Below are 24,584 nucleotides of genomic sequence, written 5' to 3'. Positions count from 1 at the left end.
CGGGTTCGTTACTGTTTTCTGTTGTTCTGTCAGAAAATTCTGAGTATGTACCTACCTCTGTGTACCAGTGCATTGGAGGGAACATTGAGTAAAAGCTCCAAATCTCTCATTCCTACGAGAGAAGATCTTTACAGCCGTAATAACTAATAAGTTGAAGATAAAGATGTTTATTTATTTCTAGGAAATTTTACTTACGATTTATAAATTGATTTGTTTTAAATCTTCTCTATCAAAAGGAGACGATCCCGGTCACCGGCGCGTCCGCCACTGCCAGTAATAATCCAATATTTTGTTCTTGATACGGAGGAACAGCTATTGATATAAGTCTCAATGAGCTTCGGATTCACACTGAAGCAGTCGCGGGTCGCAAGTCGCGTGGCGGCGCCGGTGCGCGTGCTGCGTGCAGTCCGCCCCGCGGCGGCTCGCGCACTGCGGGCACGCGCCTCGCGCCGGGGCACTGGGAACTCAACCCACTGGGCAGGTTTCGGCCGCGGCTAGACACCACCCAAGCACACGTCCCCAATCCCCGCGCTACAGTCGCTAGTTTTGCGGAGGCAATAACAGATTTTTATTACCCAGGAGATGTGTCCCTCTGTATTGAAACCCTGTTTTATTTTGGGTTATACTATGAGCGGAGAACATCGAATGATTGACCGTTTGCTGCGTGCTCAACGGACATAAACGCATTTATAACATGTATGAATTCCATATTTCGGTCGCTTTTGCTAAACCTGTCAAACGCACCCAACCGCGAAATTTTTTATATTATTTATTTGTTAGTTAAACTTACCACTAATAACTGCAGATAGAAGAACAAGAAAAGTAGTTAAGTATAGCCAATTACAAATTTTCTCAAATGCAGCTTTTTATGTAGAAATAAAGGAAATTCCTGGGAATAGTTAGAGGTTTTATGACATAGAAAACGTTTACTTCATAGGTAAGACCAATTTAAAAAAAAACAGAGAGAATGTTCCACATTGAACTTGCTGTAGAGAAGATATTTCCAATGTGTGATACTAACTACAATGCGAAATAGACAACCAAAGCATATTGATGTCTTAAGTGTTAAAGAAAAAGGCAACGTAGCCGTTGTATAGTGCATTTTCAATCGACATAAAATTTGTTAACAAAAACATTTATTTAAAAAGATGAAACACATTGATAAACTAAGTAAATTTAAAACGTGTAATTTTGATGTATTGTTAACGAGATAAGGAAAAATTGCTGCGCGATGTTTCCGGGAGATAAGTTTACTTCTATGAGTAAGGTTCATAACCGCGCCAATTTTATAAATGCGCTTCGTTGCGATCAATATTTAAAATGAACAAAACCGAACAGGAACAGCTAGTCAAGTAATAAAACAAGTGTTTTGATAAAAAATAATGCATTTGTATAATCACAGAGCACTTGCAATAAATAATAACTTATCACAACAACCACTCACAGGAACTATCCTACTTACATCTACTTAACGCTAACCGCGGCGGCGCGCCCGGGGCACGTTCGCGACAACATTAGCTCGTCGGTGATTGTTTAAAAAAATATACAATAATTTCTTAGTTTTCATTTCCATTAATACAATCCAAATTTAATTGAGTACGTTTTATATAATTATAACGATTTTACATTGTGTACTATTTTAAGATATGTTAGGTCGCAGACCAGTCATTGTTACATAACGTACGTAACATTGTTAACTCGTTCTTGCGACGATACTTCGCGCTATTACTTTACGTATACACGGAAGTAGGAAACATATACTTATAAGATAGCACTAAAAGTCTTTTATTTCTGTTGCGTTTCTCGAATTTCCATTTTTGCACTTCTCACTACGACGGAGCGCGGAGGCGACGCGACAGTCGCGGCGCGAGCGCGAGGGCGCCAACGGGAGGAATGTGTCGTATCACAAGCGGCGAGCCGAGCTCTTTTCATTTCAAATATATTATTCTATAGTTACAAATTCTACTATATACCCCATAGAGTTAAATAGAGAGGCCGTTGCACTTAAATACGTCGACGAGTGTGGAGGGGCCGGGGCGGCTAGCGCGCCTGCAGCTCCGACAGGTGCGCCGCGATGGCCGCGGCCGCGTCGCCCGCCAGGATGCTGCGGTGGTCGCCGGGCAGGCGCCGCGTGGTCAGCTTGCCGGCGCACACGGCGCCCAGCCCGTAGTCGTCGGCCAGCGCCACGTAGTTGTCGCTGGCCGCGAACAGCGTGACGGGCGCGCGCAGGCGGCCCTCGGGCCGGTACGCGTCGCCCACCACCAGCTTGCGGTAGAACGAGGCCGCCGCCGCCGCCAGCGCCGCGGGCTCGTGCGGCGCGGCCGCCAGCAGCTCCACGGCGCGCGCCACGCGTCGCTCCCAGCCGTCCAGGCGCTCCAGCTCGGCGGCCAGGCGCGCCGCGTCCACGTCCTTGAACAGCTGCACGAAGTAGGCCAGCGCGTCCGCCTCGTCCGAGCGCTCCGAGCGCACCGCGCGCTTCTGGCGCCCGCGCGTGGTGTGCGTGGCCACGTAGGCGGGCGAGCCGTCCACCAGCACCAGGCGCGTCTCGCAGCCCGCGCGCTCCAGCTGCAGCGCCATCTCGAAGGCCACGCCCGCGCCGAACGAGTAGCCCAGCAGCGTGTAGGGCGGCGCCGCCTGCAGCGCGCGCACGTGCGTCACGTAGAAGCGCGCCAGCGCCGCCATGTCCTCCAGCGGCGCCGCCGCCGTACACTGCAGCCCGAACACGGGCGCGCGCACGCCGGCCGCCAGCCCGCGCAGCGGCGCCGCCACGCCCTCGATGGGGTGCACCATGAACACGGGCGCGCCCTCCGCCGCCGCGCTGGGCAGGCGCACCACCACCTGCTGCGGCACCAGCTCGCCCGCGAACTGGGCCAGCTCGGCGGGCGGCGCGGGCGCAGCCGCGTCGGGCGCGGCGGCCGCGGCGGGCGCCGGCTCGGCCGCGCCGCCCGCGCCGCCCAGCTCGCGCAGCTTGGCGAACGTGAGGCCGCGGATCTCCTGCACGCCCAGCACCACGTCGTAGCCGCGCTCGAGCGTCTGCTTGATCTCGGCGCCCATGAGCGAGTCCATGCCCAGCTCGGCCAGGCTGGCCGCGTCCGCCACCTTGGAGGGGTCCTTGATGCCCAGGATGTTGGCCACCGCGTGCGCCAGGTCTTCCTGCGGCGCGGCGGCGGTGCGGCGCTTGTCGGCCAGCACCATGCTGGCGGCCACGGCGTGCGGCAGCGCCAGCAGCGCGCCCAGCGCCTCCATGCACGAAGCGATGCGCTGCGGCACCGTGCCGCCCACCACGGCGTCGTCGCCGCCCATGGTGTCCGCCACCAGTCCCACCTCGCCGATAGCGCCCCACTGCACGGCCAGGCCGGGCAGCCCGTCGGCGCGCCGCTGCTCCACGGCGCGCTCCATGGCAGAGTTGGCCAGGCCGTAGTTGCTCTGGCCCGGGTTGCCGCGGCCGCAAGACACGGACGAGAAAGCCACGAAGTAGTCCAGCTCGGGCGCCAGGTCGCGCGACGCGGCGTCCAGCGCGCGCGTGGCGTCGGCCTTGGGGCGCGCCACGGTGCGGAAGTCATCGGGCGTGAGGTTCTCCAGGAAGGCGTCGGCCAGCACGGCGGCCAGGTTGAACACGCCGCCCACGGGCGCCAGCGCCGCCGCGTCGGTCAGCAGCGCGCGCGCGCCCGGCGCCGTGGCCGCGTCCGCCGTGCTCACCAGCACGCGCACGCCGCGCGCGCGCCAGCGCCGCACGCACCACGCCTGGTAGCCCGTGCGCACGCCGCTGCGCGAGTTGAACACCAGCGCGCGCGCGCCGCGCACCACCAGCCACTGCGCCAGCTCCAGCCCGAAGCCGCCCAGCCCACCTGCGCACGCACCCCTTAGACTCCAGAAGGACGTTTTTGTTTCGTTTCGTATGATTTGATAACTCGTGTATATAGAATTATTTAAAAAAAAAACTGTGTAACCCATCCTCTCCTAATCAACTAAGCGATATTAAGACAATAATCTCTCATACTTTTGCATCAATATGCCAAAGTATGAATTTCAACTTAAAACTCTTTCATACAAACTTCCAACCCCTATTTAGTATTATGTGATTTAGATAATTGGTCTTATTGGATCAGTGACTTTTTAGCTTTTTTATACAGGGTTTAATAAAAAAATACTAGATAGCTCTCGGCATAGTAGTTTAGCTCTACGGTTTACATGATTCATTTGAAGATAAATAAATGATTATCGTTATTTTAAAAATAAATAATAGTTAAAAAGAACTAAAAAACACGCTTTTGATATTTTTTAAAAAAATATATATTTTATTGTAAAAAAAAGCGTGGGGTGCATCTGTGCATGGTGTCAATAGTTATAAATATTTTATTGACAAATATGAGTAGAGTGATTATTATTTTGATAATATCTTAAAAAGCACCCCACGCTTTTTTTTATTTTTTTTTTTTTATTCGGTTTTGTATAAAAAGCGTGTTTTTAGTTTTTTTTTTAACTATTATTTATTTTCTACTTTTTAGTTTGGTTTATTTTAAACTGTTATTTGATCCAATCTACTATCAATTCCGTGATAACTCTTAGTAACTGTAATTATTTTCCAAATTATTAATGTGTACGGTAAGAGCCCCATTACCCGCTCAGGAATCTTTATTAAGACTTAACTACCATAACAGTCCCTGCGCGGGTGCTGCTGAGTAACCGATCTGAGTGTCTCTCGAAATGCAAGTTCTAATTATTATTTAAAACAGCCCATTAAAAAGTAACAGCTAACGCCCTCTACCATCAATAAAAACAAGCCGCGGCACTCACCGACCAGCACGTAGCTCTTGGCGGGGTGCATGTAGGTGCGCGGGATGGCGGGCAGCAGGCGCGCGGCGTCGTCGTCGTCGCGCACGCGCAGCACCACCTTGCCGATGTGCTTGCCGGCGGCCATGAAGCGGAAGGCCTGCTCCAGCTGGCGCTCCGCGAACACCGTGGCGGGCAGCGGCCGCACGGCGCCCGACGCGATGCCGTCGCTCACGCAGCGCACCACGGCCGCCTTCTCCTCGCAGTCGTCGGCCGCGTCGAACAGCGCGTCCAGCAGGATGCCGTGGAACGTGGTGTTCTTGAGGAACACGGCCATGCCCAGCGCCGTGTTGTTGGACAGGTCGAGCTTGCCGATCTCCAGGAAGCGGCCGCCCGGCGCCAGGCAGCGCACGGACGCCAGCAGCTTGTCGCCGGCCAGCGAGTTGAGCACCAGGTCCACGCCGCGCCCGCGCGTCTGGCGCAGCACGAGCTGCTCGAAGCTGCAGTCGCGCGAGTTGCCCACGTGCGCCGCGGGCAGCGCGGGGAAGCGCTCGCGCAGGAAGGCGCGCTTGTCGGCCGTGCCCACCGTGGCGAACACGCTGCAGCCGGCCGCCAGCGCGATGGCGATGGCGGCCTGCCCCACGCCGCCCGTGCCCGCGTGCACCAGCACGGCCTCGCCGCGCCGCATGCGCCCGCGCACGGCCAGCGCGTAGTAGGCCGTGGCGTAGGCCACCGGCACCGTGGCCGCCTCCTCCAGGCTCCAGGCGGCCGGCACCTCCCACAGGAAGCCCTCGTCGGCCAGCACCGTGGTGGCCAGGCCGCGCGCCGCCACCATGCCCATGACGCGGCGGCCGTCGGGCGCGCGGCCGCTGAACTCCAGGCCCAGGATGCAGTCCTGCCCCGCCAGGTTGCCCGGCAGCGCGTCGGGCGGCAGCTTGCCCGTGGCCAGCATGACGTCGCGGAAGTTGAGCGGCGCGTAGTGCACGCGGCACAGCAGCGAGCGCGGCGCGGCCGGGCGCGCGGCCGCGTGGCGCAGGTCGCTCTCGATCCAGCGCAGCGACGCCAGGTCGCCGCGCGTGAGCGTGTTGACGTACGCGTGCTCGACGCGCAGCGGCGCCGCGTCCGGCAGCGGCAGGTGCCGGTAGCTGCCCCACGCGCCGCCGCGCAGCACGCCCACGGCCAGGTCGCGGCGCACGTGCTCCGCGTAGGGCGCGCGGTCGGGCGCGAAGGCGGGCGCGCCGGGCGCCAGCAGCACGCGCAGCGCGCGCCCGCCCGGCTCGCCGCGCAGGCACGCGCCCAGGCCCAGCACGCCCGAGCCCGCGCCGCGCGCCACGGCGTACACGCGCAGCGGCTCGCGCTCGGCGCGCAGCAGCGCCTCGCGCAGCGGCTCCACCCAGGCGAAGCCGTCGTCCAGCTCCACCGCCACGGCGGGCGGCAGCGCGGCGCGGCGGCGCAGCAGCAGGTACTCGCGCCCGTCGGCCGCCTGGCGCGACAGCGCGTCCAGCGCCGCGTCCGCCAGCAGCGCGGCCGCCGCCTCCAGCGTGCCGCGCGGCTCGTCCAGCAGCAGCATGCCGCCGTCGGCCAGCGCGCCCAGCAGGTGGCCCAGCACGCGGGCGCCGTGCCGGCTCAGCACGTCGGCCGCCAGCACCAGGTGGCAGTCGGCGTCGGGCGGCCCGTTGCGGGCGTCCTTGGGCGTCACCTGCAGGGCACGACGATTTCAGACATAAGTGACACCAATACTAAAATGTGTAGGATTCAGCCGGCGAGAGAATGACGTAGAACACGTGTATTTAATGCGTGTGTTTGCGCCTGCGTATTAGAAAATTTTAGTATAGGTGTGTTGATTGTTGATGAATTTTAATTTGTGTCAATGAAATTATGCCAAAAACTGAATTAAAAAAACCGCGCGCGCACTGCACTACGGAGTTATATTGTATTGCTTTTTGTTATAATAATTATTGAAGGGAAATTAGAACCGTTGCGTTGTGATTTTAAACTCTATGTAACACAATGCTTCACGATAAAGACAGAGACAGATTCATAGAAGACACATGTATGGGAGGGAACGAGATAGAATACGAGGAAACCGAATTATATCTAGAAAACATTGTACATTTTTCTTAACTTTTCTAGGTACCATGGAAACTAAATAATAAACCTAATATTTATCCCAATAGTTCTGATACTCTACATCCACCTCGATCTCTCGTAGCCTACTTTCAGAAGTTACACGGAACAATAGTCGTTGTAAAGTTGAAACGAGTTCGTGTAAAGGTGGTATGTTCACCTTGATGCCGAGCGCCTGCATGGGCGCGGCGTAGTCGGCGGCCGCGCCCGCGGCGGCCAGCGCGGCGTCCACGCGCACCTGCGGCTCGGCCTCGAGCGCGCGCAGCGCGGCGGGCGCCAGCAGCGCGTCGGGCGCGCGGCCCAGCGCCGCCTCGGCCAGCTTGAGGCGCAGCGCGCCCGCGTTCTCCAGCAGCAGCTGCGCGCTCACGAGCAGCGCGTGGTCGCGCGAGCGCGCGTCCGCGTCGTAGGCCACGAAGGCGTACCGCTCCAGCTTGGGCGCGGCCTGCGCGTGCGCGCGGCGCGGCGCCAGGCTGGTCTTCACGCCGCGCAGCTCCACGCCGCCGCACGCGATGACGTCCTCGGCGCGCCGCATGCGCACGCGCAGCTCGCCGCCCGCCGCCAGCGCCGCGCGCTGCGCCGCCGGGTCGATGAGCGCGCGCTGCAGGCGCGTGGGCAGGTACAGCTCGCGCGTGTCCGCGCCGATGATGCCGAACTGCAGCATGGTGTCCATGAAGGCCACCCAGTTGTCCTCCCAGGCCAGCGAGCCCACCGTGCCGCGCGCGTCGGACGCGCGGATGCCGCGGAACACGCCGCCGTAGTTGTAGCCGCGCAGGCGCAGCTCCTTGTACACGTCGTCGGGCGTGAGCGGCAGCAGGTCGGGGTCGTCGGCCGCGGCGGCGGGCTCGTCGGCGGGCGGCAGGCGCTCGGCGGCGGGCTCGTCGGTGAGGCGCACGCGGCCCGCCACGGCCACGGCGCCGCCCTCGCACACCTCGAAGTCGCCGGAGCCCTCCAGCACGTTGACGAGGAAGCGCACGGGCGCGTCGCGCGCCAGCAGCGTGGCGCGCTTGAACTGCACGTCCTCCAGCACGACGGCCGTGTCCTCCAGCTTGCGGTTGTGCAGCTTGGCCACGGTGCGCCACACCAGCGTCTGCGAAGCGCGGTGATTCATCGTTGTCTTTAACCGGTCAGAAAGCAAGTCCGCAGAGTATATGAGACAGTACCTCATTTTATGACAGACATAATTCTTGCTTTCATAATTAGATACTGTCTCCTGAGTTTCTCTAACAAAATATTGTGATCAACGATATCAAATGTTTTGAAAAATCCATGTAAATACAATCAACTTGTACTGTCTTATCCAGAGCCATGGCTAAGTCATCCACAAACAAGGCTAAATTACTTACTCTTAAATACAGCTTATACTCTCAGGTCTCTCTTAATCGTTTTTTTCTCCTTCTAACTGGTAATCTAGATTTTTAACACGCTTTTATTAGCTTCACCTATATGTTTGTATGTTTGTAACCGACTTCGAAACTTTGTAGACATAATAATAATAATAAAAATAATAATTTTTTAGTTTTTTCGAACTATTAATTACAATTACTACAGCGCCATCTAGACCCAAATGTAAAAAACCTATGGCGTTACCAACAGATGGCGTTCGCGTATCTAACAGCGAAGTCTAAGGTAAAATACTAATTTCACAGAAAACATTAAGCTACTAGATGGTAGAGGGCGTTAGCTGTTACTTTTTAATGGGCTGTTTTAAATAATAATTAGAACTTGCATTTCGAGAGACACTCAGATCGGGCACTCAGCTTAGCAGCACCCGCGTAGGGACTGTTATGGTAGTTACGTCTTAATATAGATTCCTGAGCGGGTAACACATTAAAAATTTGGAAAATAATCACAGTTACTTAGAGTTATCACGGAATTGATAGTAGATTGGATCAAATAACAGTTTAAAAAAAAAACAAGCTATTTTAAATAAACCAAACTAAAAAGTAGAAAATAAATAATAGTTTAAAAAAAACTAAAAAACACGCTTTCTATAGAAAACCGAAAAAAAAAATATTAAATAATTTATAATAATTATAATTAATTATTATTTATAATTATTATTAATATTTTTTTTTTTTTACTGTAAACAATGTTTACGTAATTTTAATATATTTTTTTAAAATTCATCATTTTTGTTGACTGACATTTGCATTGAGTTCCGATTGTATATATCGTAAAAGAAAAACGTTACCTACGTCAAAGTAGATTAATAAAGACTTATTCTTAGATCTCTACCAAATACAAAACAAATAAAAACAAAATGTAATTTGTGAACTTGTGATATACATTTAAAATAAGCCGTCCTATAAACATGCCACCGGGAACCTGTCTGTACAATTTGCCGCTAAAGCGTGTTCGATCCTGTCACGCTAAGTAAAGGTTCAAACTGGTCAATTGTTTGCTTTTTGCGGGTCTCATTAGTTGATTAGTCTACGCTGAACACATTACACGAAACGATTGTTATTATTTATCGAACTAGAGTAAAAAAAGTAATTTCTCAACCTTGTAAAGTGAATTGTGTTTACAAGGTTGAGAAATTATAGGTAAGTAAAAATATTTCATTTTTGTTTTTTATTTAATTGTAAACAATATACCTGTCTTGATTATAGGTATACGTGTGGCTATATATTAATATTTTCTATTTTTATTATTTATAGATCATGGATCCAGTGCAAAAAAAGTATAAAAAAGCTTTGAAGGTCCGAAATCTTAGACTATCTTCAAGATATTGAAGATTCTAGTGATGAGGAGTTAAATGATATTGAAGTTGCTATATTGCCGCGGGATGAGGTAGATGAAATGACTGACATAGAAGAAGGTCCTGACGACGATATGGGAGTGTTGCCAGTGTCTGATGTAGCTGGTAAAGTGGAATTTTCGTGCACGATCGATAACGTCACGGAAAATCATCCTACTCAAACCACATTTCGGAAACGCAAGACAGTCACTTGGCTGGCGTAAGTGTAAACTTGTTGTGTGACGAGATTCTAGAACATATTGTGCACGAATCTGTAACCTCCGCCAAATATTATAAAAATGATTTTAGACGAAGGGTTTGTTTTGCTTGGATGAAAAAATCGAAAGGCAAGGCAAGTAAACCAATACCTGGTTTTTCAGAAGTTCTTTTACAACCTGTGAGGTTTGATAATGTTGGTCACTATTTGACAGAGGGAGAAACAGAGGCGTTGTCAAGGACAAGATTCTAAGAAAAAACCTCTAACCTTTTGTGCTAAATGTGAAAAACACTTTGCAGTAATTGTTTCATACCTACCTTATCATACAAAATAAACTCATAATATTTTATTTTTAAGACAATGTTTTCGTTGCTTGGGAAGTAATGGGTTAAGAAAAGTGTTAAAAATTTCAATAAATATAAATTAATAATAGTGTGAATAAAAAAAAAAAATATTTAAAAAAAGCGTGGGGTGCTTTTTAAGATTTTATCAAAATGATAATCACTCTTCGCATAACTGTCAATAAAATATTTCGGAACTAATGACACCATGCACCCCACGCTTTTTTTTTCAATTTTTTTTTTAATTTTATTTACACTATTATTAACTTATATTTATTGAAATTTTTTTCTATTTTTTTTGTTCGGTTTTCTATAGAAAGCGTGTTTTTTAGTTTTTTTTAACTATTATTTATTATTCGCAAGTTGTGGCAGTCTAAATGGGTCTACAATATTACATTTATATGTTTTTTAATTTTTTGTTTAGTTTTATAAGAGTTGTTGTAACCTGTTGATTGTTCATTAAATAAAATAAATAAATATGTAAAGAACTCTTTTCTCGAGTTCATATATCGAACCTTTTCTGAAAGTCACCAATGTTTTTACAGTGATAAGTGACATAAAGAAAAGGATGTTTAAGAAGAAATTATTTTGATTTTAAAGACTTAAAGGTCTTCTTGTTGTTTCTTGTATTTTCACAGAAACGCAATATCGTCTTTATTTCAACTACCCATTGAAGAGAGTATTATAAACATTATTATAAATATATTTATTCTTCTCTACTAATCTTTTTATTAAGTTTTTAGAATACCAAACCGGAAAACATGATTTATTTTTAACTTTTTTCTTACACATTTTTCAATAACGTTGCGCAGCTCTATATCGTTGTCATATAATTTATGCTTTTACACTCCCTTGAGATTTTGATTGATGTCGACATAATCAGCGTTCCTAAAGTTATATTTGACTATCATATTAGGAGACAGGAAAGCTTCTTAGTTAATTTCAAGAGGTGGATGATACGTATGTATAGAGCAAGCCGAGAAGTCACTCTGTTCGATTTTAATACTTTTAGAAGTGTATAAGATCTAATATTTACTGAATGTGTTACATATGCAGTAATACTGTGATAGACTCGTTAGTGCCATCAAATCATTAATAAGAGTGACTATAGGACCAATATTGGATGGGATAATTTCACTCATGTGAGTATCATCATATCTCCATTTTATGGATGGAATATTTCACCAACCACTATCGTTGGTACCATACAATACCATACCAAGAGTAGATGAACCTTGACAAAACAGCTACCTCTCTGAATACCTTAGTGTAATACCGGAAAGTACAGTTTTGGATGAAGATTGTTTGGGTCGCATGTCGCAAGCCACTTCATAACATTTAGTTATGAAGTCGGTCATGCCAGTGGATGGACCCATGAGGATTTTCCACCTCTAAATGTTTGTTATTAGGACACAAACATGCCTTCCGGCGCGGGAAAGGTCGAACCCTGCCTACCTGCTCAGTTTAGTTTGCGTAACAATCCATAGATAGCGTGAGTGAAACCGCGTGGAACAGCTAGTTAGCTATAATTTGCAACAGTTTCTGAAAATAGCCATATTAAAACGAATTGCTTAATAAGTTCTATTTGTTGGCAAAGTAGCAGATAAGCGTTATCTGTTAGTCATTATTGCTTGTTATTGCAAGGAATCTTTAAATATTGGTGTGATTATGTTCATTGAGATAACAGATGGGCAGACTATTATGTATCGACATCACGGATTAGCATTTCTAGTAAATTTAATTCTTCGGATAAAATAGATAAAGAAGAATAATTGCTTGCTACTGATCAATCAATCATTGGTATGGTTGGGTGGTCTTATTAGAGTCTTAATTTAAGAAATATTAACAACTCTTTTATACATTTTGCTAACAAACGATTTCATTAAATTTTCGCTAAAACATTCGAACGATGGATTTTACGGTAAAAAAAAAGCTTAATTTGTTATGCTTCGCGAAACGCCGGAGAATCTGTACGGTGTAATTTATAACTTCTTTAATCTTTATTTCGTTCCGACACCGTAGCATCCTCAGGAGATGTTGACTTAACAATGACTAATTGTTAACAGTTAGTCGAGTCGAGGAAGTTTGATTTTCATTGTAAATCATGGAACTTTGCAAAGTAACGAATGCATCTATCCAATATTTAAAAATGGATTTTATATTAAACATTTAAAGAAGTCTGGATAGGATAGATCCCATAACAGGCATTTGGGGCAATCTATCAATACTTATGTTTGCATATATCGGAATTACAAGTATTGCTGTAGTGATATACTTTTTGAAAAAAGAAAGGTAAAATGGCGGCAAAAAAGAGTTGAAGAAGAGTACAAACTAAAGATACAAAGTCAAGTTAAGATTGACATGTCCGTCCGACATTATCAATCCCTTAAAACTTATTAATTTAAACCTAAAAAGGGTCGAATTATGTTTATTGGCTATGCTGCATTTTTAGACCTTTCTAAAGCATTTTATCTCGTTTGTTATGAATAGCTATGGGGTTTGGCCAGATCTGGTGAACATTCCGAGGTTTTGGTATAGATAATAAAACAGTAATTTAGATATTAAGTTTAAACTGTCGACCCTATCGAGTACGTCCTGACGTCCATGTAAGTATACATAAAAAATGTTTGCGGTTGGACGAATTCGCAGGCAGCAGCTTAAACGGCACTCACCAGGTAGCCGGTGGCGGGGAACAGAATGCGGCCGTCGATGTTGTGGCCGGCGATGTAGGCGTCCTCCGGCTTAGACAGGTCCACCTCGATGACGTTCTCGCCCGAGCGCGCCGCGCCGTAGTGCGCCACGCTCCACTCCACCGAGTGGTCCCAGAGCACGTGCGACGCCAGCGACGGCGTGCCGCGCGACACGGGGAAACGCACGGGCGGGTACAGCGCGCCCGCGTTGGGCTGCGCGCCCGCCGCGTACAGGCGGCCCAGCGCCGCCAGCGCGTGCTCCAGCGCGTCGGGCGCGTCGCGGCGCACCAGCGGCACGTGCACGGCCTCGGGCCGCGCGCGCCGCAACACGGCCTGCAGCAGCGCGTGCGGCGCCACCTCCACCAGCACGGCGCGCGCCGGCACCTCGCGCAGCGCCTCCGCGAAGCGCACGGGCGACAGCAGGTTGTTGACGTGGTAGGCGGCGTCGCTCAGCGCGCCCAGCGGCGAGCCGCGCTGCTCGGGCGCCAGCGACGACGACACCCAGCGCGCCGAGCGCGCGCGCGGCTCCGGGATCACGCGCTCCAGGCTGCGGCGCAGCAGCGGCGCGGCGGCCGCGATGTACTTGCTGTGGAAGGCCACGCCCGAGCTGTTGACGCGCCGCGCGAACACGCCCTCGCTCGACAGCTGCGCCGCGAAGCGCTCCACCGCCTCGGGCGGGCCCGACACCGTCACGCTGTCGGCCGCGTTGTGGCACGCCGGCACCACGTCGGGCGGGCAGCGCGCCGCGCATTCATCCCACGACAGCCCCACGGCCGCCATGGCGCCGGGCGCCAGCCCCGCGTCCACGATGCTGCGGCCGCGCCAGTACGCCGCCAGCACGGCCTGCTCGCCCGTCAGCGTCTCGTCGGCGTACGCGCAGCCGATCTCGCCCACGGAGTGGCCCACGATGCCGTCGGGCCGCACGCCCGCGGCGCGCAGCACGTCCACCAGCGCCACCTGCACGGCGGCGATGGACACGAAGGACGCCACCACGTCGTCGAAGGCGGCGTCGGGCGCGTCGCTCAGCGTGTGCAGCAGGTCCACGCCGTGCGGGCGCAGCGCGGCGGCCGAGCGCGCCACGCTGGCCGCGAAGGCCGGCAGGCGCAGCAGCGCGCGCCCCATGCCGGCCCACTGCGAGCCCATGCCCGAGAACACGAACCACACGGGCCGCGCCTCGCCCTCCAGCTCGCCGGCCTCGGCGGGCGCGCCGCCCAGCAGCGCCCAGCCGCGCCAGCCGTGGCCCGGCGTGGCGCGCGCGTGCGCGGCGTCCAGCAGCGCGTGCAGCTCGGCGTCGCGCGGGTGCCGCGCGCCCAGCGCCAGCAGCGCGCGCACGGCCGCCTCGGTGCGGCCCGAGGCCAGCAGCAGGCGCGGCGCGGCGTAGGCGGCGGCCGGCGGCCGGCCGGCGCGCGCCGACTCCAGGATGACGTGCGCGTTGGCGCCGCCGAAGCCGAACGAGTTGACGGCCACCAGGCCGCCGTCCCACGGCGTGTTGCGGTCCACCACGCGGATGCGGCCGTCGCTCAGCGCCGGGATGTCGGGGTTGGGCTCGCGGTAGTGCAGGTTGGCGGGCAGCACGCCGCGCTCCATGGCCAGCAGCACCTTGGCCACGGAGCACAGGCCCGACGCGGGCTCCGAGTGGCCCATGTTGGACTTGACCGAGCCCAGCAGCAGCGGCGCGGTGCGGCCGGGGCAGAACAGGTCGGCGATGGCGTTGACCTCCTGCGGGTCGCCCACCTTGGTGCCCGTGCCGTGCGCCTCCACGTAGGCCACGTCCCGCGGCCGCAGCCCCGCCTCGCGGAACGTCTCCTCGGCCAGCTGGCGCTGCACGGCGCCGGACGGGAACGTGATGCCCTGCTCCTTGGCGCCGTCCGTGTTCATGCGCGCCGCGCGCACGGCGGCGTAGGCCCGCCGCGCCGCGCCGCGCCGCTGCAGCAACACCACCACGGCCGCCTCGGAGCGCACGTAGCCGCGCCCCGACGCGTCGAAGGCGGCGCAGCGGCCCTCGGGCGACAGCATGCTGAGCCGGTGGAAGTTCAGCGAGTTGGCGGGCTTGAGGCACAGGTTGGTGCCCGCCACCACGGCGGCGTCGCAGGCGCCGGCGCGCATGGCGGCCACGGCCTGCGCCAGCGCGAACATGGAGCTGGAGCACGCCGTGTCCACGGCGTAGGACGGGCCGCGCAGGTCGAAGGTGTAGGACAGGCGGTTGGGGAACATGGCGCGGCAGCAGCCCGTGAGCGCGTAGCCGTTGATCTTGTCGGGGTCGGCCGTCCACAGCTCCTCCGTCTCCGAGTTGGACACGCCCACGAACACGCCGGTGCGCGAGCCGCGCAGCTCGGCGGGCGCCAGGCCGGCGTCCAGCACGGCCTCGTGCGTGAGCTCGAGCAGCAGGCGCAGCTGCGGGTCCATGAGGTGCGCCTGCTTGGCGTGCACGCCGAAGAACGTGGCGTCGAAGTGCGCCAGCTGCTTCAGCTTGCCGCTGCGCGCCGGCAGCCCGTGCAGCCCTGCGCAGCGCTCCAGTCACGGGGGGAAACCATACGAGCCGCGTCAACAGGCTCGTATCGCGGTGACGCGCGTTTTCCGCCGGTTGTGGTTTGCGCGAATGCGGTCGACGTGCGTCACCCGACGTCGCCGCTACGGTACCCTCGTCGGTTCCTATCTAGCGACCCGTTAAATGCTTTAACGGACCGTTGGTGTAAACGAGTGTCTCTCGACACGACCGACAAGTGATTACCTTTCCCGACAACGCTAAAGTTAATTTCTGCTATATAGTCCATGTAAATTATTAGTGTATTCCCGATTGTGTGTATTATTACGGAAGTAAGATAGTTACTTAAGTAATAAATTAAACCGTTGCTGCGTGAAAATCTATACAATAAAATAGCTCTTCATTTTTGCCGCCATTTAGTAGATAATATTTTTAAAAAAATGTATTTCATCGTATTAAAACCTTTTTCGTTCATCATTTTATCCAACTAAACACTTTTGGAGGACTTGCGTAATCAAAAACCAACCTATTTTCTCACCGCATAAATTTTATTTGATTATTTTATTGTTATTTGTTATGTTTTAATTGATTATTTTTCTCAAAATCGAAATAAAAGGCAGAGTGTAAAACTTCCATCCATTTTATCCTCAACTCAAGTCTCTTGGTACCTAAATCTTGCTTCGTCGCGAATAGCATGGCTTATTAGTTATTTAGTACGCACTTGTTGTAGAACGGTATTTTCATACTCTTACCCCGCAGTTTTGAAATAAAATTAAATTGCTCTAATGGAATTATTGCTCCCAGCAATTACGTAGGTGTTTGAAACTTTTAGTGTAGAATGTAGAGGAGTTGAAATAATACTACACTACATACTTTCAGACTTTCTCATACGGTATTTTATATCGTATCTAATATAATATATTCAATATATAGGATAGCTAATTTACGTATACGATTAGACATACAATGTCGTTAATCTCACACTACATATCTATTGCAATTGCATAATTTTAAACAGAGTAATCTTATAATTCAGTTGTGGGATTATTAATTAATTGAAGTTTAACTTTTCGCAATGGTGCATATTGTAGCGAGAACTGTTCTTTGGACCTTCTGAATGCTAGTGGCACGCGCAATGCGAACATCATCGCGATTAATTTGACCTGGCGTTCTCGAAGCGGCAGGCAGCCATTAGCGGACAAAGGATCAAATTGAATAAGAGAAGCCGTCGCCGCTAGCGTGTCGCGGCGTCACTCACCCGGGGTCCAGCGCCGGTCGTCGGCCGTGACCAGGTCCACGCCGTCGAACAGTTGCTGCGCGAACTCGTCGATGCTGTCGGACTCGGGCAGGCGGCCCGATAGGCCCGACAGCACGATGTCATCGTCGTCGCCCGCGCGACCGCCGTTCACCGCGCTCGGCATGTCGCTGGCGTGCGGTATCTGGAAGGGAGCAGTGGGTGAGCCTCGCGCTCGCGGGAGAGCTCGCGGCAAATGAAGCTGCGCGCGCGCGGCCGCCGGTTAAAAGGGCGCGATAGCGGGGTCGCGACCGCGCGCGATTCCACGAGACCCTGGCCGAATGCGCAAGGACGGGCAAGGTCGCCGCCGAAGGCTCGCTCGGTCCTGCGCGGCGTCCGCTTCGCCCTCCGCGCCTATCGCGCGCCCCGTGACCCGCCTATCGCCCGACGCGGCCAGATGCCGGCGATAAGCGCGAGCTACAATGTGGCCCATTCCGCGACAATGGCTCTTTGTGCGCCAATTGACGGCGGCCGGACGACTGCATCTCGCCACACAATCCTTAATTCCGATTCAGAATGAGACGTCGAGATCTTGAAATACCTATCTACTGTTTTCATGTTGTAACTCCTATGAGACTTAACTCTTATTTTAGATCGCTCAATAAACAGATTTCACCAGGCGGCATCTGCCTGTGACGCTTCTATCCCACTATTTTTTTCATATCTCATAAGGGAAAATTTGCGTTATTTCTCGCTCCGCGGTTGGTAAAGTTGTTCAAAAACTACCCACACCGCAGGTACCCCCCTTCATCTAGTACTTCACATCTTTTTTTTTAATAGATACAATATACTTATTTCTATGATTAAAATTCAGGCCTATAAACACACTTTTTGGTTTGAACATTAATTTAATATTGTTTATTGAGATAACAACTAAGTAATAAATTATAGCTTGGAAAAATGGTTCAAATGAAAAGCGCTTCTATTTGCCAGTAATTCGTCTCCGTTAATAATTATATAATTGGTCTTGGAATATTTTAAGCAACTTACCGCAGTGAAAAATATGTGTACGAGTAAACAAAACCATTTTTAGAAACAAAAACACTTCTATTTTACCACATTGAGCAAGTAAAGATAAATTGATTTGATTTGAATGACTGATGCCAGATTATCGGCCGAGTAAGTTGTATCTGGTAATTTGTTGTATTAGTCGTATTTATATAATAGTCAAGGAGCACTCAATTATCCTGTCGTTACCATCTAAGCAGGAAAACCCAATCTGGGAAAACACAAGGAAACAAGTCTAGCTGGGAACGATTTCAGTGGTACCTACTAGTTTTAACCAACTTCAAAATGATTCTCAGTTAGTTAGTTAGTATTTGTTTTGTTATTAAATCCCCAGAAGTCAATTTATTTATTTATTTACTATAGGCACCAACATGTTTATCTCATATATATATCTAAATGATCACTAGCCCATGTTTGAAATATCTTTTACATTTAAAACAATTAATAAAACGATTTGTAAGCTCAGCAATAACAATGAACCGGAGTCCAGAGCCTGAATAAAATATAGCATGTGTATCTCGATAGTAAATACGTTTCCAGGCAACAGTTTCCGCTGAAAGTATGCACAGATACCTTATTGAAAGTATTCGTTTACCTACTAATGCACAATGTGGTCTTAAAGTCATTCAGACGCAAACGAGATTGGCCATCTTAGTAAAGACATTGGTCTCCCTTTGTATCTTAATGTGCCTCCATAAATCATTATTTATAACTTTATTGCCAGTGAGGTTTAATATTTACATACCATTACTAAAACATTAAATCTCTAATTCGCTGGATGCAAGTATACCATTAACACGTACCTATTTTTAGATTAACGTTAATTACAGTAAATAGTTATAATTTCGCATCTCATATTTGGAAAATTGGCGTTGTTTATGGTTACCGCAGTCATACCTTTACCGCGGGTGGTACAGATACCCATTGTCGTTGTACCTACTCGGAGTTTCATTCCAACGAACCCAGAGTATTCTTATTTACACGTGGCGTATCAGTCTTGCAATGACTGCGGAAATTATAAGAAAAAACTCATTGCCAATGATGATTTAATAAGTTACTTAATAACATAAATTATTATCATTGTTTGTTACTTTTTAGCTTATAAATCTACATAAACGAATAAATTAAGTCTCGAGTGTCCGTGTTTGTGATTTAGATTTATTAAATATTGTAGTCAGGTTCGTTTTGATGTGTAGCGTTGTATAGACCAAGTTAAACCAGATAAGTTTTATTTATTATACCAGAAATTGTGCTCTTAGATACCTCACTACGATTTTTTGTATTTGGTTTTTGAAATCCTCGCGAATTTCTTTGTTTTGACTCCAGAGTGCTGTTAAATTTCGTCAGAGTCAACAATGATGTGCAACGGTTAAGCGAAACAGAGATATCAAACAAACAAGGAATTAAACTAATTTCGCATACATGTTATTATGTATTCGAAAGTAGAGAGCAACAGATCTATGTCCTTTTTTTATAGAAATAGATGAAAGCGTCAGGCTTAATTATTTTTTCTCCAAAAGGACCACGCAGGCGAAGTCGTACGAGCCGGTGCGCTCATGCAGGTTTTGAGCGTGCTTGTCGCAGCTGCCCCAGCGAGCCGCGCTATGAGCGCGCGGGTCGCTGGGTCAGCGCGCGCGTCAGTCGCGACTCGGATTGCCATTAACACTGTTTTTATGGGCATAATTAACCAGGTAATTATGTATACGAGTTATAAAATACTATTTTGCTTTGTAAAGCTATTTAATCGCTGCTTGTCGATTGCAATAGGTAATGTAGTAATATCGACGACAACCAACAAACGGTACAAGAGTAGACATAGCAGAGTGGGTCCTGAACACAAACTAGTACGCATAATAACTGGGATTGAGATCCGTACGCCCTCGAAGCCGTGGATGGAATCCACGTCTGGCTGAAGTACTAATAAATCGGCACCACGTCACATTGATAATAATAAATTAATATATTTAATATCTTTGCTATTGTCATACATTATTTATTGAATCCAAAATAAGTCGCTGTCGTACCTAGCTGATTCAATGAATTTTACTGTTTATTTGCCATCGATATAAAACTATGAAGTCGTTATATATATTACAACATGGCACTTCCTACAGGTCACCATTTTAGCACTATGGGACCAAAACGGCTATCGGTCTCCCAAACTTAAGGCCCCACCCATTGCCACTTCAGCTTCGCGACTCGTTCGACTATATCGGTAGCACTAGTTCTTCTACGGATCATCTCATTTCAGATTTGATCACGGAAATATGCTGCGAGCCTTCTCCATCACCCGCTGAATGCCTCTGAGCCTTCTTGGCCGTCGTCCTAAATCATCAATGCTACTGTTCGAAGACTGGTTTCCTAAACGCGAAATTGGATAAAAGCCGAAGACCGTGGATTTTAGAACTCCCGACAGAAGACATATATCCAGCATTGGCATTAATTAGTTTACATAACGAACGCGGTATTAATATCAGTGACGTAAGCAAAACTATAATAATATCCTTATCTTTAGCATGCTAGGCCTCTTCTCTCATAAAGAGAGCTTAGGTACTCCAATAAGACAGCGGGTTGACTAATTATTTATAATAAACCTGAAATCGAAATGTATGAAGGAGTATCGGAAATAAAAGTTTTAATCATAGGGAATAAGGGCTAATAGACCGTTTAGGAGCATCTGGGTGATCGCCGCATCGCCGCTGTTTTTTGCCGGTCTTTCTCATAATCACTATTGAACGGATTTTAATAAAACTTTATTTTACTCTATATGCATGCTGATTTGATAAAACTGCCCCTTGTGAAAACTACCGCTTGTGAAAAACACTGATTGCATAATAACATGATTTACACACAGGCAGAGTGAAAACGAGTTTTTGACGACGTCAATCCTTGAACTGCGTGACGCATGAGTGCAGGTGACGGAGGTTTAATCCGCTAACATATATCTTTGGGTGTCTGAACGAATACACGACGCCATAACTGGTCCAGCGAGTACAATGCAAGTGATTGTATGTACCAGGTAAATTTTTATTTTTTCTATCTTTTCATTGCTTTTAGTGAAATATATTTATAAAACAAAATCAAATTTATTCATTTTGATTTCCTTTTCTTTATATTGCACGAAGTGAAAAGTCTATATTTCAAGAAGTTTAAAGAAAAGTTCATCGTCCTCGATCAACGTTCTGAGAGTCTCCGTACCAAGTACTTATGGGTATAATACATCTTTTCCCAAAAATCGCAGCGGTTCGATAATAATTTGAAAGTTAAAGGGTAACGTCTTGCGGGAAACAAATGGTGACGGGCCTGAGCGGGTCGTCAGCTGGCATGAAGTCACGGCGCCGTCGCGTCAGCCGTGCCCCGCGGCCCCGTCCCTCGATGGCCAAAATAATAACATCGCTGTCTTGCCGTCCGAACTTCGAATGAAATAAATGATCCTTGAGAAGTTGAACTGCAGATCACCCGACCCGTTGTCAGACTCTTACGAAAGTTTCGGATCCTGATAACAGTGTTGTAGAGGAACAGCTGTTCATATCGCAATTTCACTGTATTACTTATCTATGAAGGTTTACAAGGATTTCCCACCTGTCTGCGATCTCAGATCTGTAAATTGCCAACGGTAAACGCACCTAGTTGGATTCTAAGAGTGGTCATGATGCATGACGTCATAAATGAAATATAGTCCACCACAAAATACTGAACTCGGTAGGTAGGTTTTTCAACGAACCCTGGCATTCGACATGAAGTCCAGCCCTAGTTACAAGTAGGTAGAGCCAACACAAAGTTAAACTGAAACCTGTGCTACGCTTACTAGGTACCTAAACGTTCGTGAATGATTTCAACGTGCGACAACTACGATGTTTCCATGAACGGAACTGTCTTCGAATGATGGTTAATGAGCGAGCCGGGAGCGTTGAACCGCGCTCGATACTCTGCACAGTACTACGCCACGCTGTACGAATTGACTAAGGAATACACTATTTTTTGTTTAGGTAGATTCTTTTTACAAAAAAATACTGCATGTACCTGCCTGCCTTCTTTATTATTGTTTTATTTCAACTCTTCGCATCAAGAGGAAGATCTTCGAAAAGGTCTAGAATGGTACAGTTAGAAGTAAGAATAAACTTACAGTGCAATATACTAGGTTACATAAAATTCATAATTCGTTTAAAGGAAATTGCATACAATTCTACAATAAACTACCAATTAACATCTTGGAGATGTCTCTGAAAAAGTTCAAAGTTTGTATTAAACGTAAGCTTTTAGAAAATTCCTATTATAGTATAAAGGACTACGTAATCGATAAAAAAGCTTGGGTGTAAATGATTGCTTTAACCAGGTTGCTCTTCTAATAATTTAAAATAACATTGTGGTAACAAAAAAAAAACACCCGGCTAAGTTTGTTGTGGGCTTCTTAGACCAGGACGCGTTTGGAACCCTCGTAGCTTTAGTTTTAAGTTTACGAATGTGGTTATCGCCATCATCTCACTACCGTGTAATTCTTATGTACGCATCAAAAGTGCCACCTGTGGGCCTACTTGAATAAAGATATTTTTGACTTTGACTTTGACTTGACAAAGCGGATGCTCAGCGAGGCTGACTGACGTTGCGATTAAAATGGTAAGTCTGTACAACCTTACTTCTTTAAACCGAAAGACAACTTATGGTTATTCCACCAACAAAAACCTACCTACCCAATAGGTTGCAAGATATAAGTAGGTACGTGAGCCTGTCTTTAAGTTTAAAGAAAACATGCTGTGCGGACAACATAGCGTGGGATGAGGACATAACGAAGAAGCCGAGGGGTAGGTAGGTAGGGTTTTTTTAGTTCTTGTAGTCTATGGGTAACAACTATTTTATTAGTGGGGCAAAGATATTAATTAATAAAAAAAAACATGAAATTCAACCAATTGTGACGGTTAGACATGACAGTAACAAAGTCTCGCTGAAAACCTGCCGTGCCTATTTAACTAGGTAATTACTTATGAATAATGTCTTTTGAAAAACTAATTTTTATTGAGGTAGGTATATTCCAATTGAGAATTCGAATCAAACATAATCTTGTGCAACTTAAACTTCGAAAATCTCTGCTGTTGTCAAGTATTTTGTGATTTCAAACTATCCGTGGCAGTTTTTTTATTACCAATACCAAAATCTTTAAATATGGGACACTGATTTAGTAAAACTCTAATTTACCTACCTATGAAACCACGAGTAGGAACGATCATAACACCCAGCGAGCGTTTTCGCGGTAAATATTAAAAAAATATATAATTGCAATTTATATCAAGAAAACCTTTAATTTCTGCAAATAGAAGATATTTTTAGCTTATAGTAGACACTTCCGAATATCATAGGGCACTTTTAAAAATAAGGCATCATGCCTCAGTCCCCGTGTCAGCTGTCTCTGCAATCTGTATGTCTGTGGCAATCTGAGAATTTAATACCTATTCCTATATTTTAAAATTGCATTTTAAATAAATTGAGAACCCTTAAATAATGCATGAGATAACATGACATTGAATTTAATGCGCAAAAAAGCAATTAGGTAGGTATTGTTATTTAGTACAATTTTTGCGGCTGTCCTTCAGTACATATCATTCTTTAACACTTCAAAGCGTAGGTACCTACATACACAGGTAATACAAAACACAAATCCATATTCCTTTTAGACTTAATTACTTTTATAAAAATGACACAGACTTGCACTTCAACAAAAATCTAAATATTCTTGGTATCGTAACTTTATATTATATGCCTTTCCACTGTATGTTATAAAACACAAGGTCTTTCCACAACTTTGTTTTATAAAAAAAAAATATCCATTATCGAGTTAAAAAGAAGAATAGACTACAGAAATCTACGAAGACCCATCTTATTCACTGGCGAAAGATGGCGTTACAATAGTACAATTTATACTAATTAATCATAGAGGAGTTTTTATAAAAAAGTTTTTTGTGTTCATATTTAACACACACATACGTGTGTCTACTACCAAACAATCTTAAAACGCCCGTTACAGTCTGTTTGTCTGTTTATTGAACAACATGGGATGCAGTCATGCAACCCCCCCCCCACTTCTAACCCTTAGAGGTCCAAAACGAAAAGTAGCAAATGTAATTTTCTATCTGCTTTGCAAAGTTCCGTCCAATCGGTTAAGCTTTACGAATATAAAGATTAATATCCATGTTGTTCAATCAAACAGCGGTGATAAATATATTATAAACTGTTGTTTGGGTTATGCTTTATTTATTTCGAAATCACAGACATACACACTATAATTATATTTATATGGATAGATTGAAGCGGAAGAGTTTGTTTACATGTTTAAATTACAGCACAGATTATAGCATTGTTATGACACTGCGCACAACAGCGAATAAAAGGATTATTTAGTTACAAAACTTATCAAATATAATTTCTAGTAAGGCCAGCGGCATGCAGTGTATTCATATTTAACGGTTGTCTAATTAGGTTTATTCAAAATAACTTGCAGCAATCACCTAGCCTCAGGCAAGGAACTAATTTAAACTTTTTTGGAAATTTGTAACTGTTATAATTTATTCGTTTGATTTATCGCAAAGAGCTATACGGGCATACTCACTGAATGTTAACAAAAATCGGGACCTTCGTCCTAAGTGGCTTCTATTGTCGGCTGTCGGACGAGCGGCGAGTGGCGACTACGGCGTGTGCGTATCGATCGGTACCACCGTTCATTTATTGTCACTCGCAATCCAAATAATAACAAGTAGTAACGCAGTTCGCGCTGTAAGGATTCGTAGTTCGTCGTATCGACCGGCTCCCGATGTTTATTGCGAGAACGAAACTATCCGGCGAGACGAGCGGACGGCGCGGAATTGCGGCGCGACTGTGAATCACATCAGAAGTTCCGTGCGCGAATATCTGCAGGCGCGG

The 24,584-nt window shown here is 48.0% G+C and overlaps 1 protein-coding gene and 1 long non-coding RNA gene across 2 annotated transcripts; one reads left to right on the top strand and one right to left on the bottom strand.

Moving 5' to 3' along the window:
- Window positions 1–1,367: 1,367 nt before the first annotated feature.
- LOC120630296 (fatty acid synthase) lies at window positions 1,368–24,584 on the bottom strand. The gene is made up of 6 exons (XM_039899478.1): window positions 24,274–24,584; window positions 16,629–16,809; window positions 12,868–15,386; window positions 7,061–7,987; window positions 4,798–6,472; window positions 1,368–3,848 (listed from the first exon to the last, which is right to left on the bottom strand). Exons 2-6 carry the CDS (start codon window positions 16,789–16,791, stop codon window positions 2,041–2,043), a joined length of 7,092 nt encoding a protein of 2,363 aa, XP_039755412.1. The 5' UTR covers window positions 16,792–16,809; window positions 24,274–24,584; the 3' UTR covers window positions 1,368–2,040.
- On the top strand, window positions 19,252–20,745 carry LOC120630298. The gene is made up of 3 exons (XR_005659020.1): window positions 19,252–19,363; window positions 19,924–20,153; window positions 20,527–20,745. It is a non-coding gene; the product is annotated as an uncharacterized LOC120630298 (long non-coding RNA).

Source organism: Pararge aegeria, chromosome 16 (assembly GCF_905163445.1).
Source record: "Pararge aegeria chromosome 16, ilParAegt1.1, whole genome shotgun sequence".
Classification (NCBI taxonomy): Eukaryota; Metazoa; Arthropoda; class Insecta; order Lepidoptera; family Nymphalidae; genus Pararge; species Pararge aegeria.
Note: the sequence above shows the minus strand (reverse complement) of the source record. Positions and strands in the feature narration are given on the sequence as shown.

Bases quoted from the DNA above. Each gene is read 5' to 3' on its own strand.
- LOC120630296 (XM_039899478.1), bottom strand. From the start codon at position 16,791: ATGCCGAGCGCGGTGAACGGCGGTCGCGCGGGCGACGACGATGACATC. The intron at 6,473-7,060 runs GTGAACATACCA...CGTGCCCTGCAG, and splicing joins TGCAGGCGCTCGGCATCAAG to GTGACGCCCAAGGACGCCCG. The intron at 3,849-4,797 runs GTGAGTGCCGCG...GTGCGTGCGCAG, and splicing joins CAAGAGCTACGTGCTGGTCG to GTGGGCTGGGCGGCTTCGGG.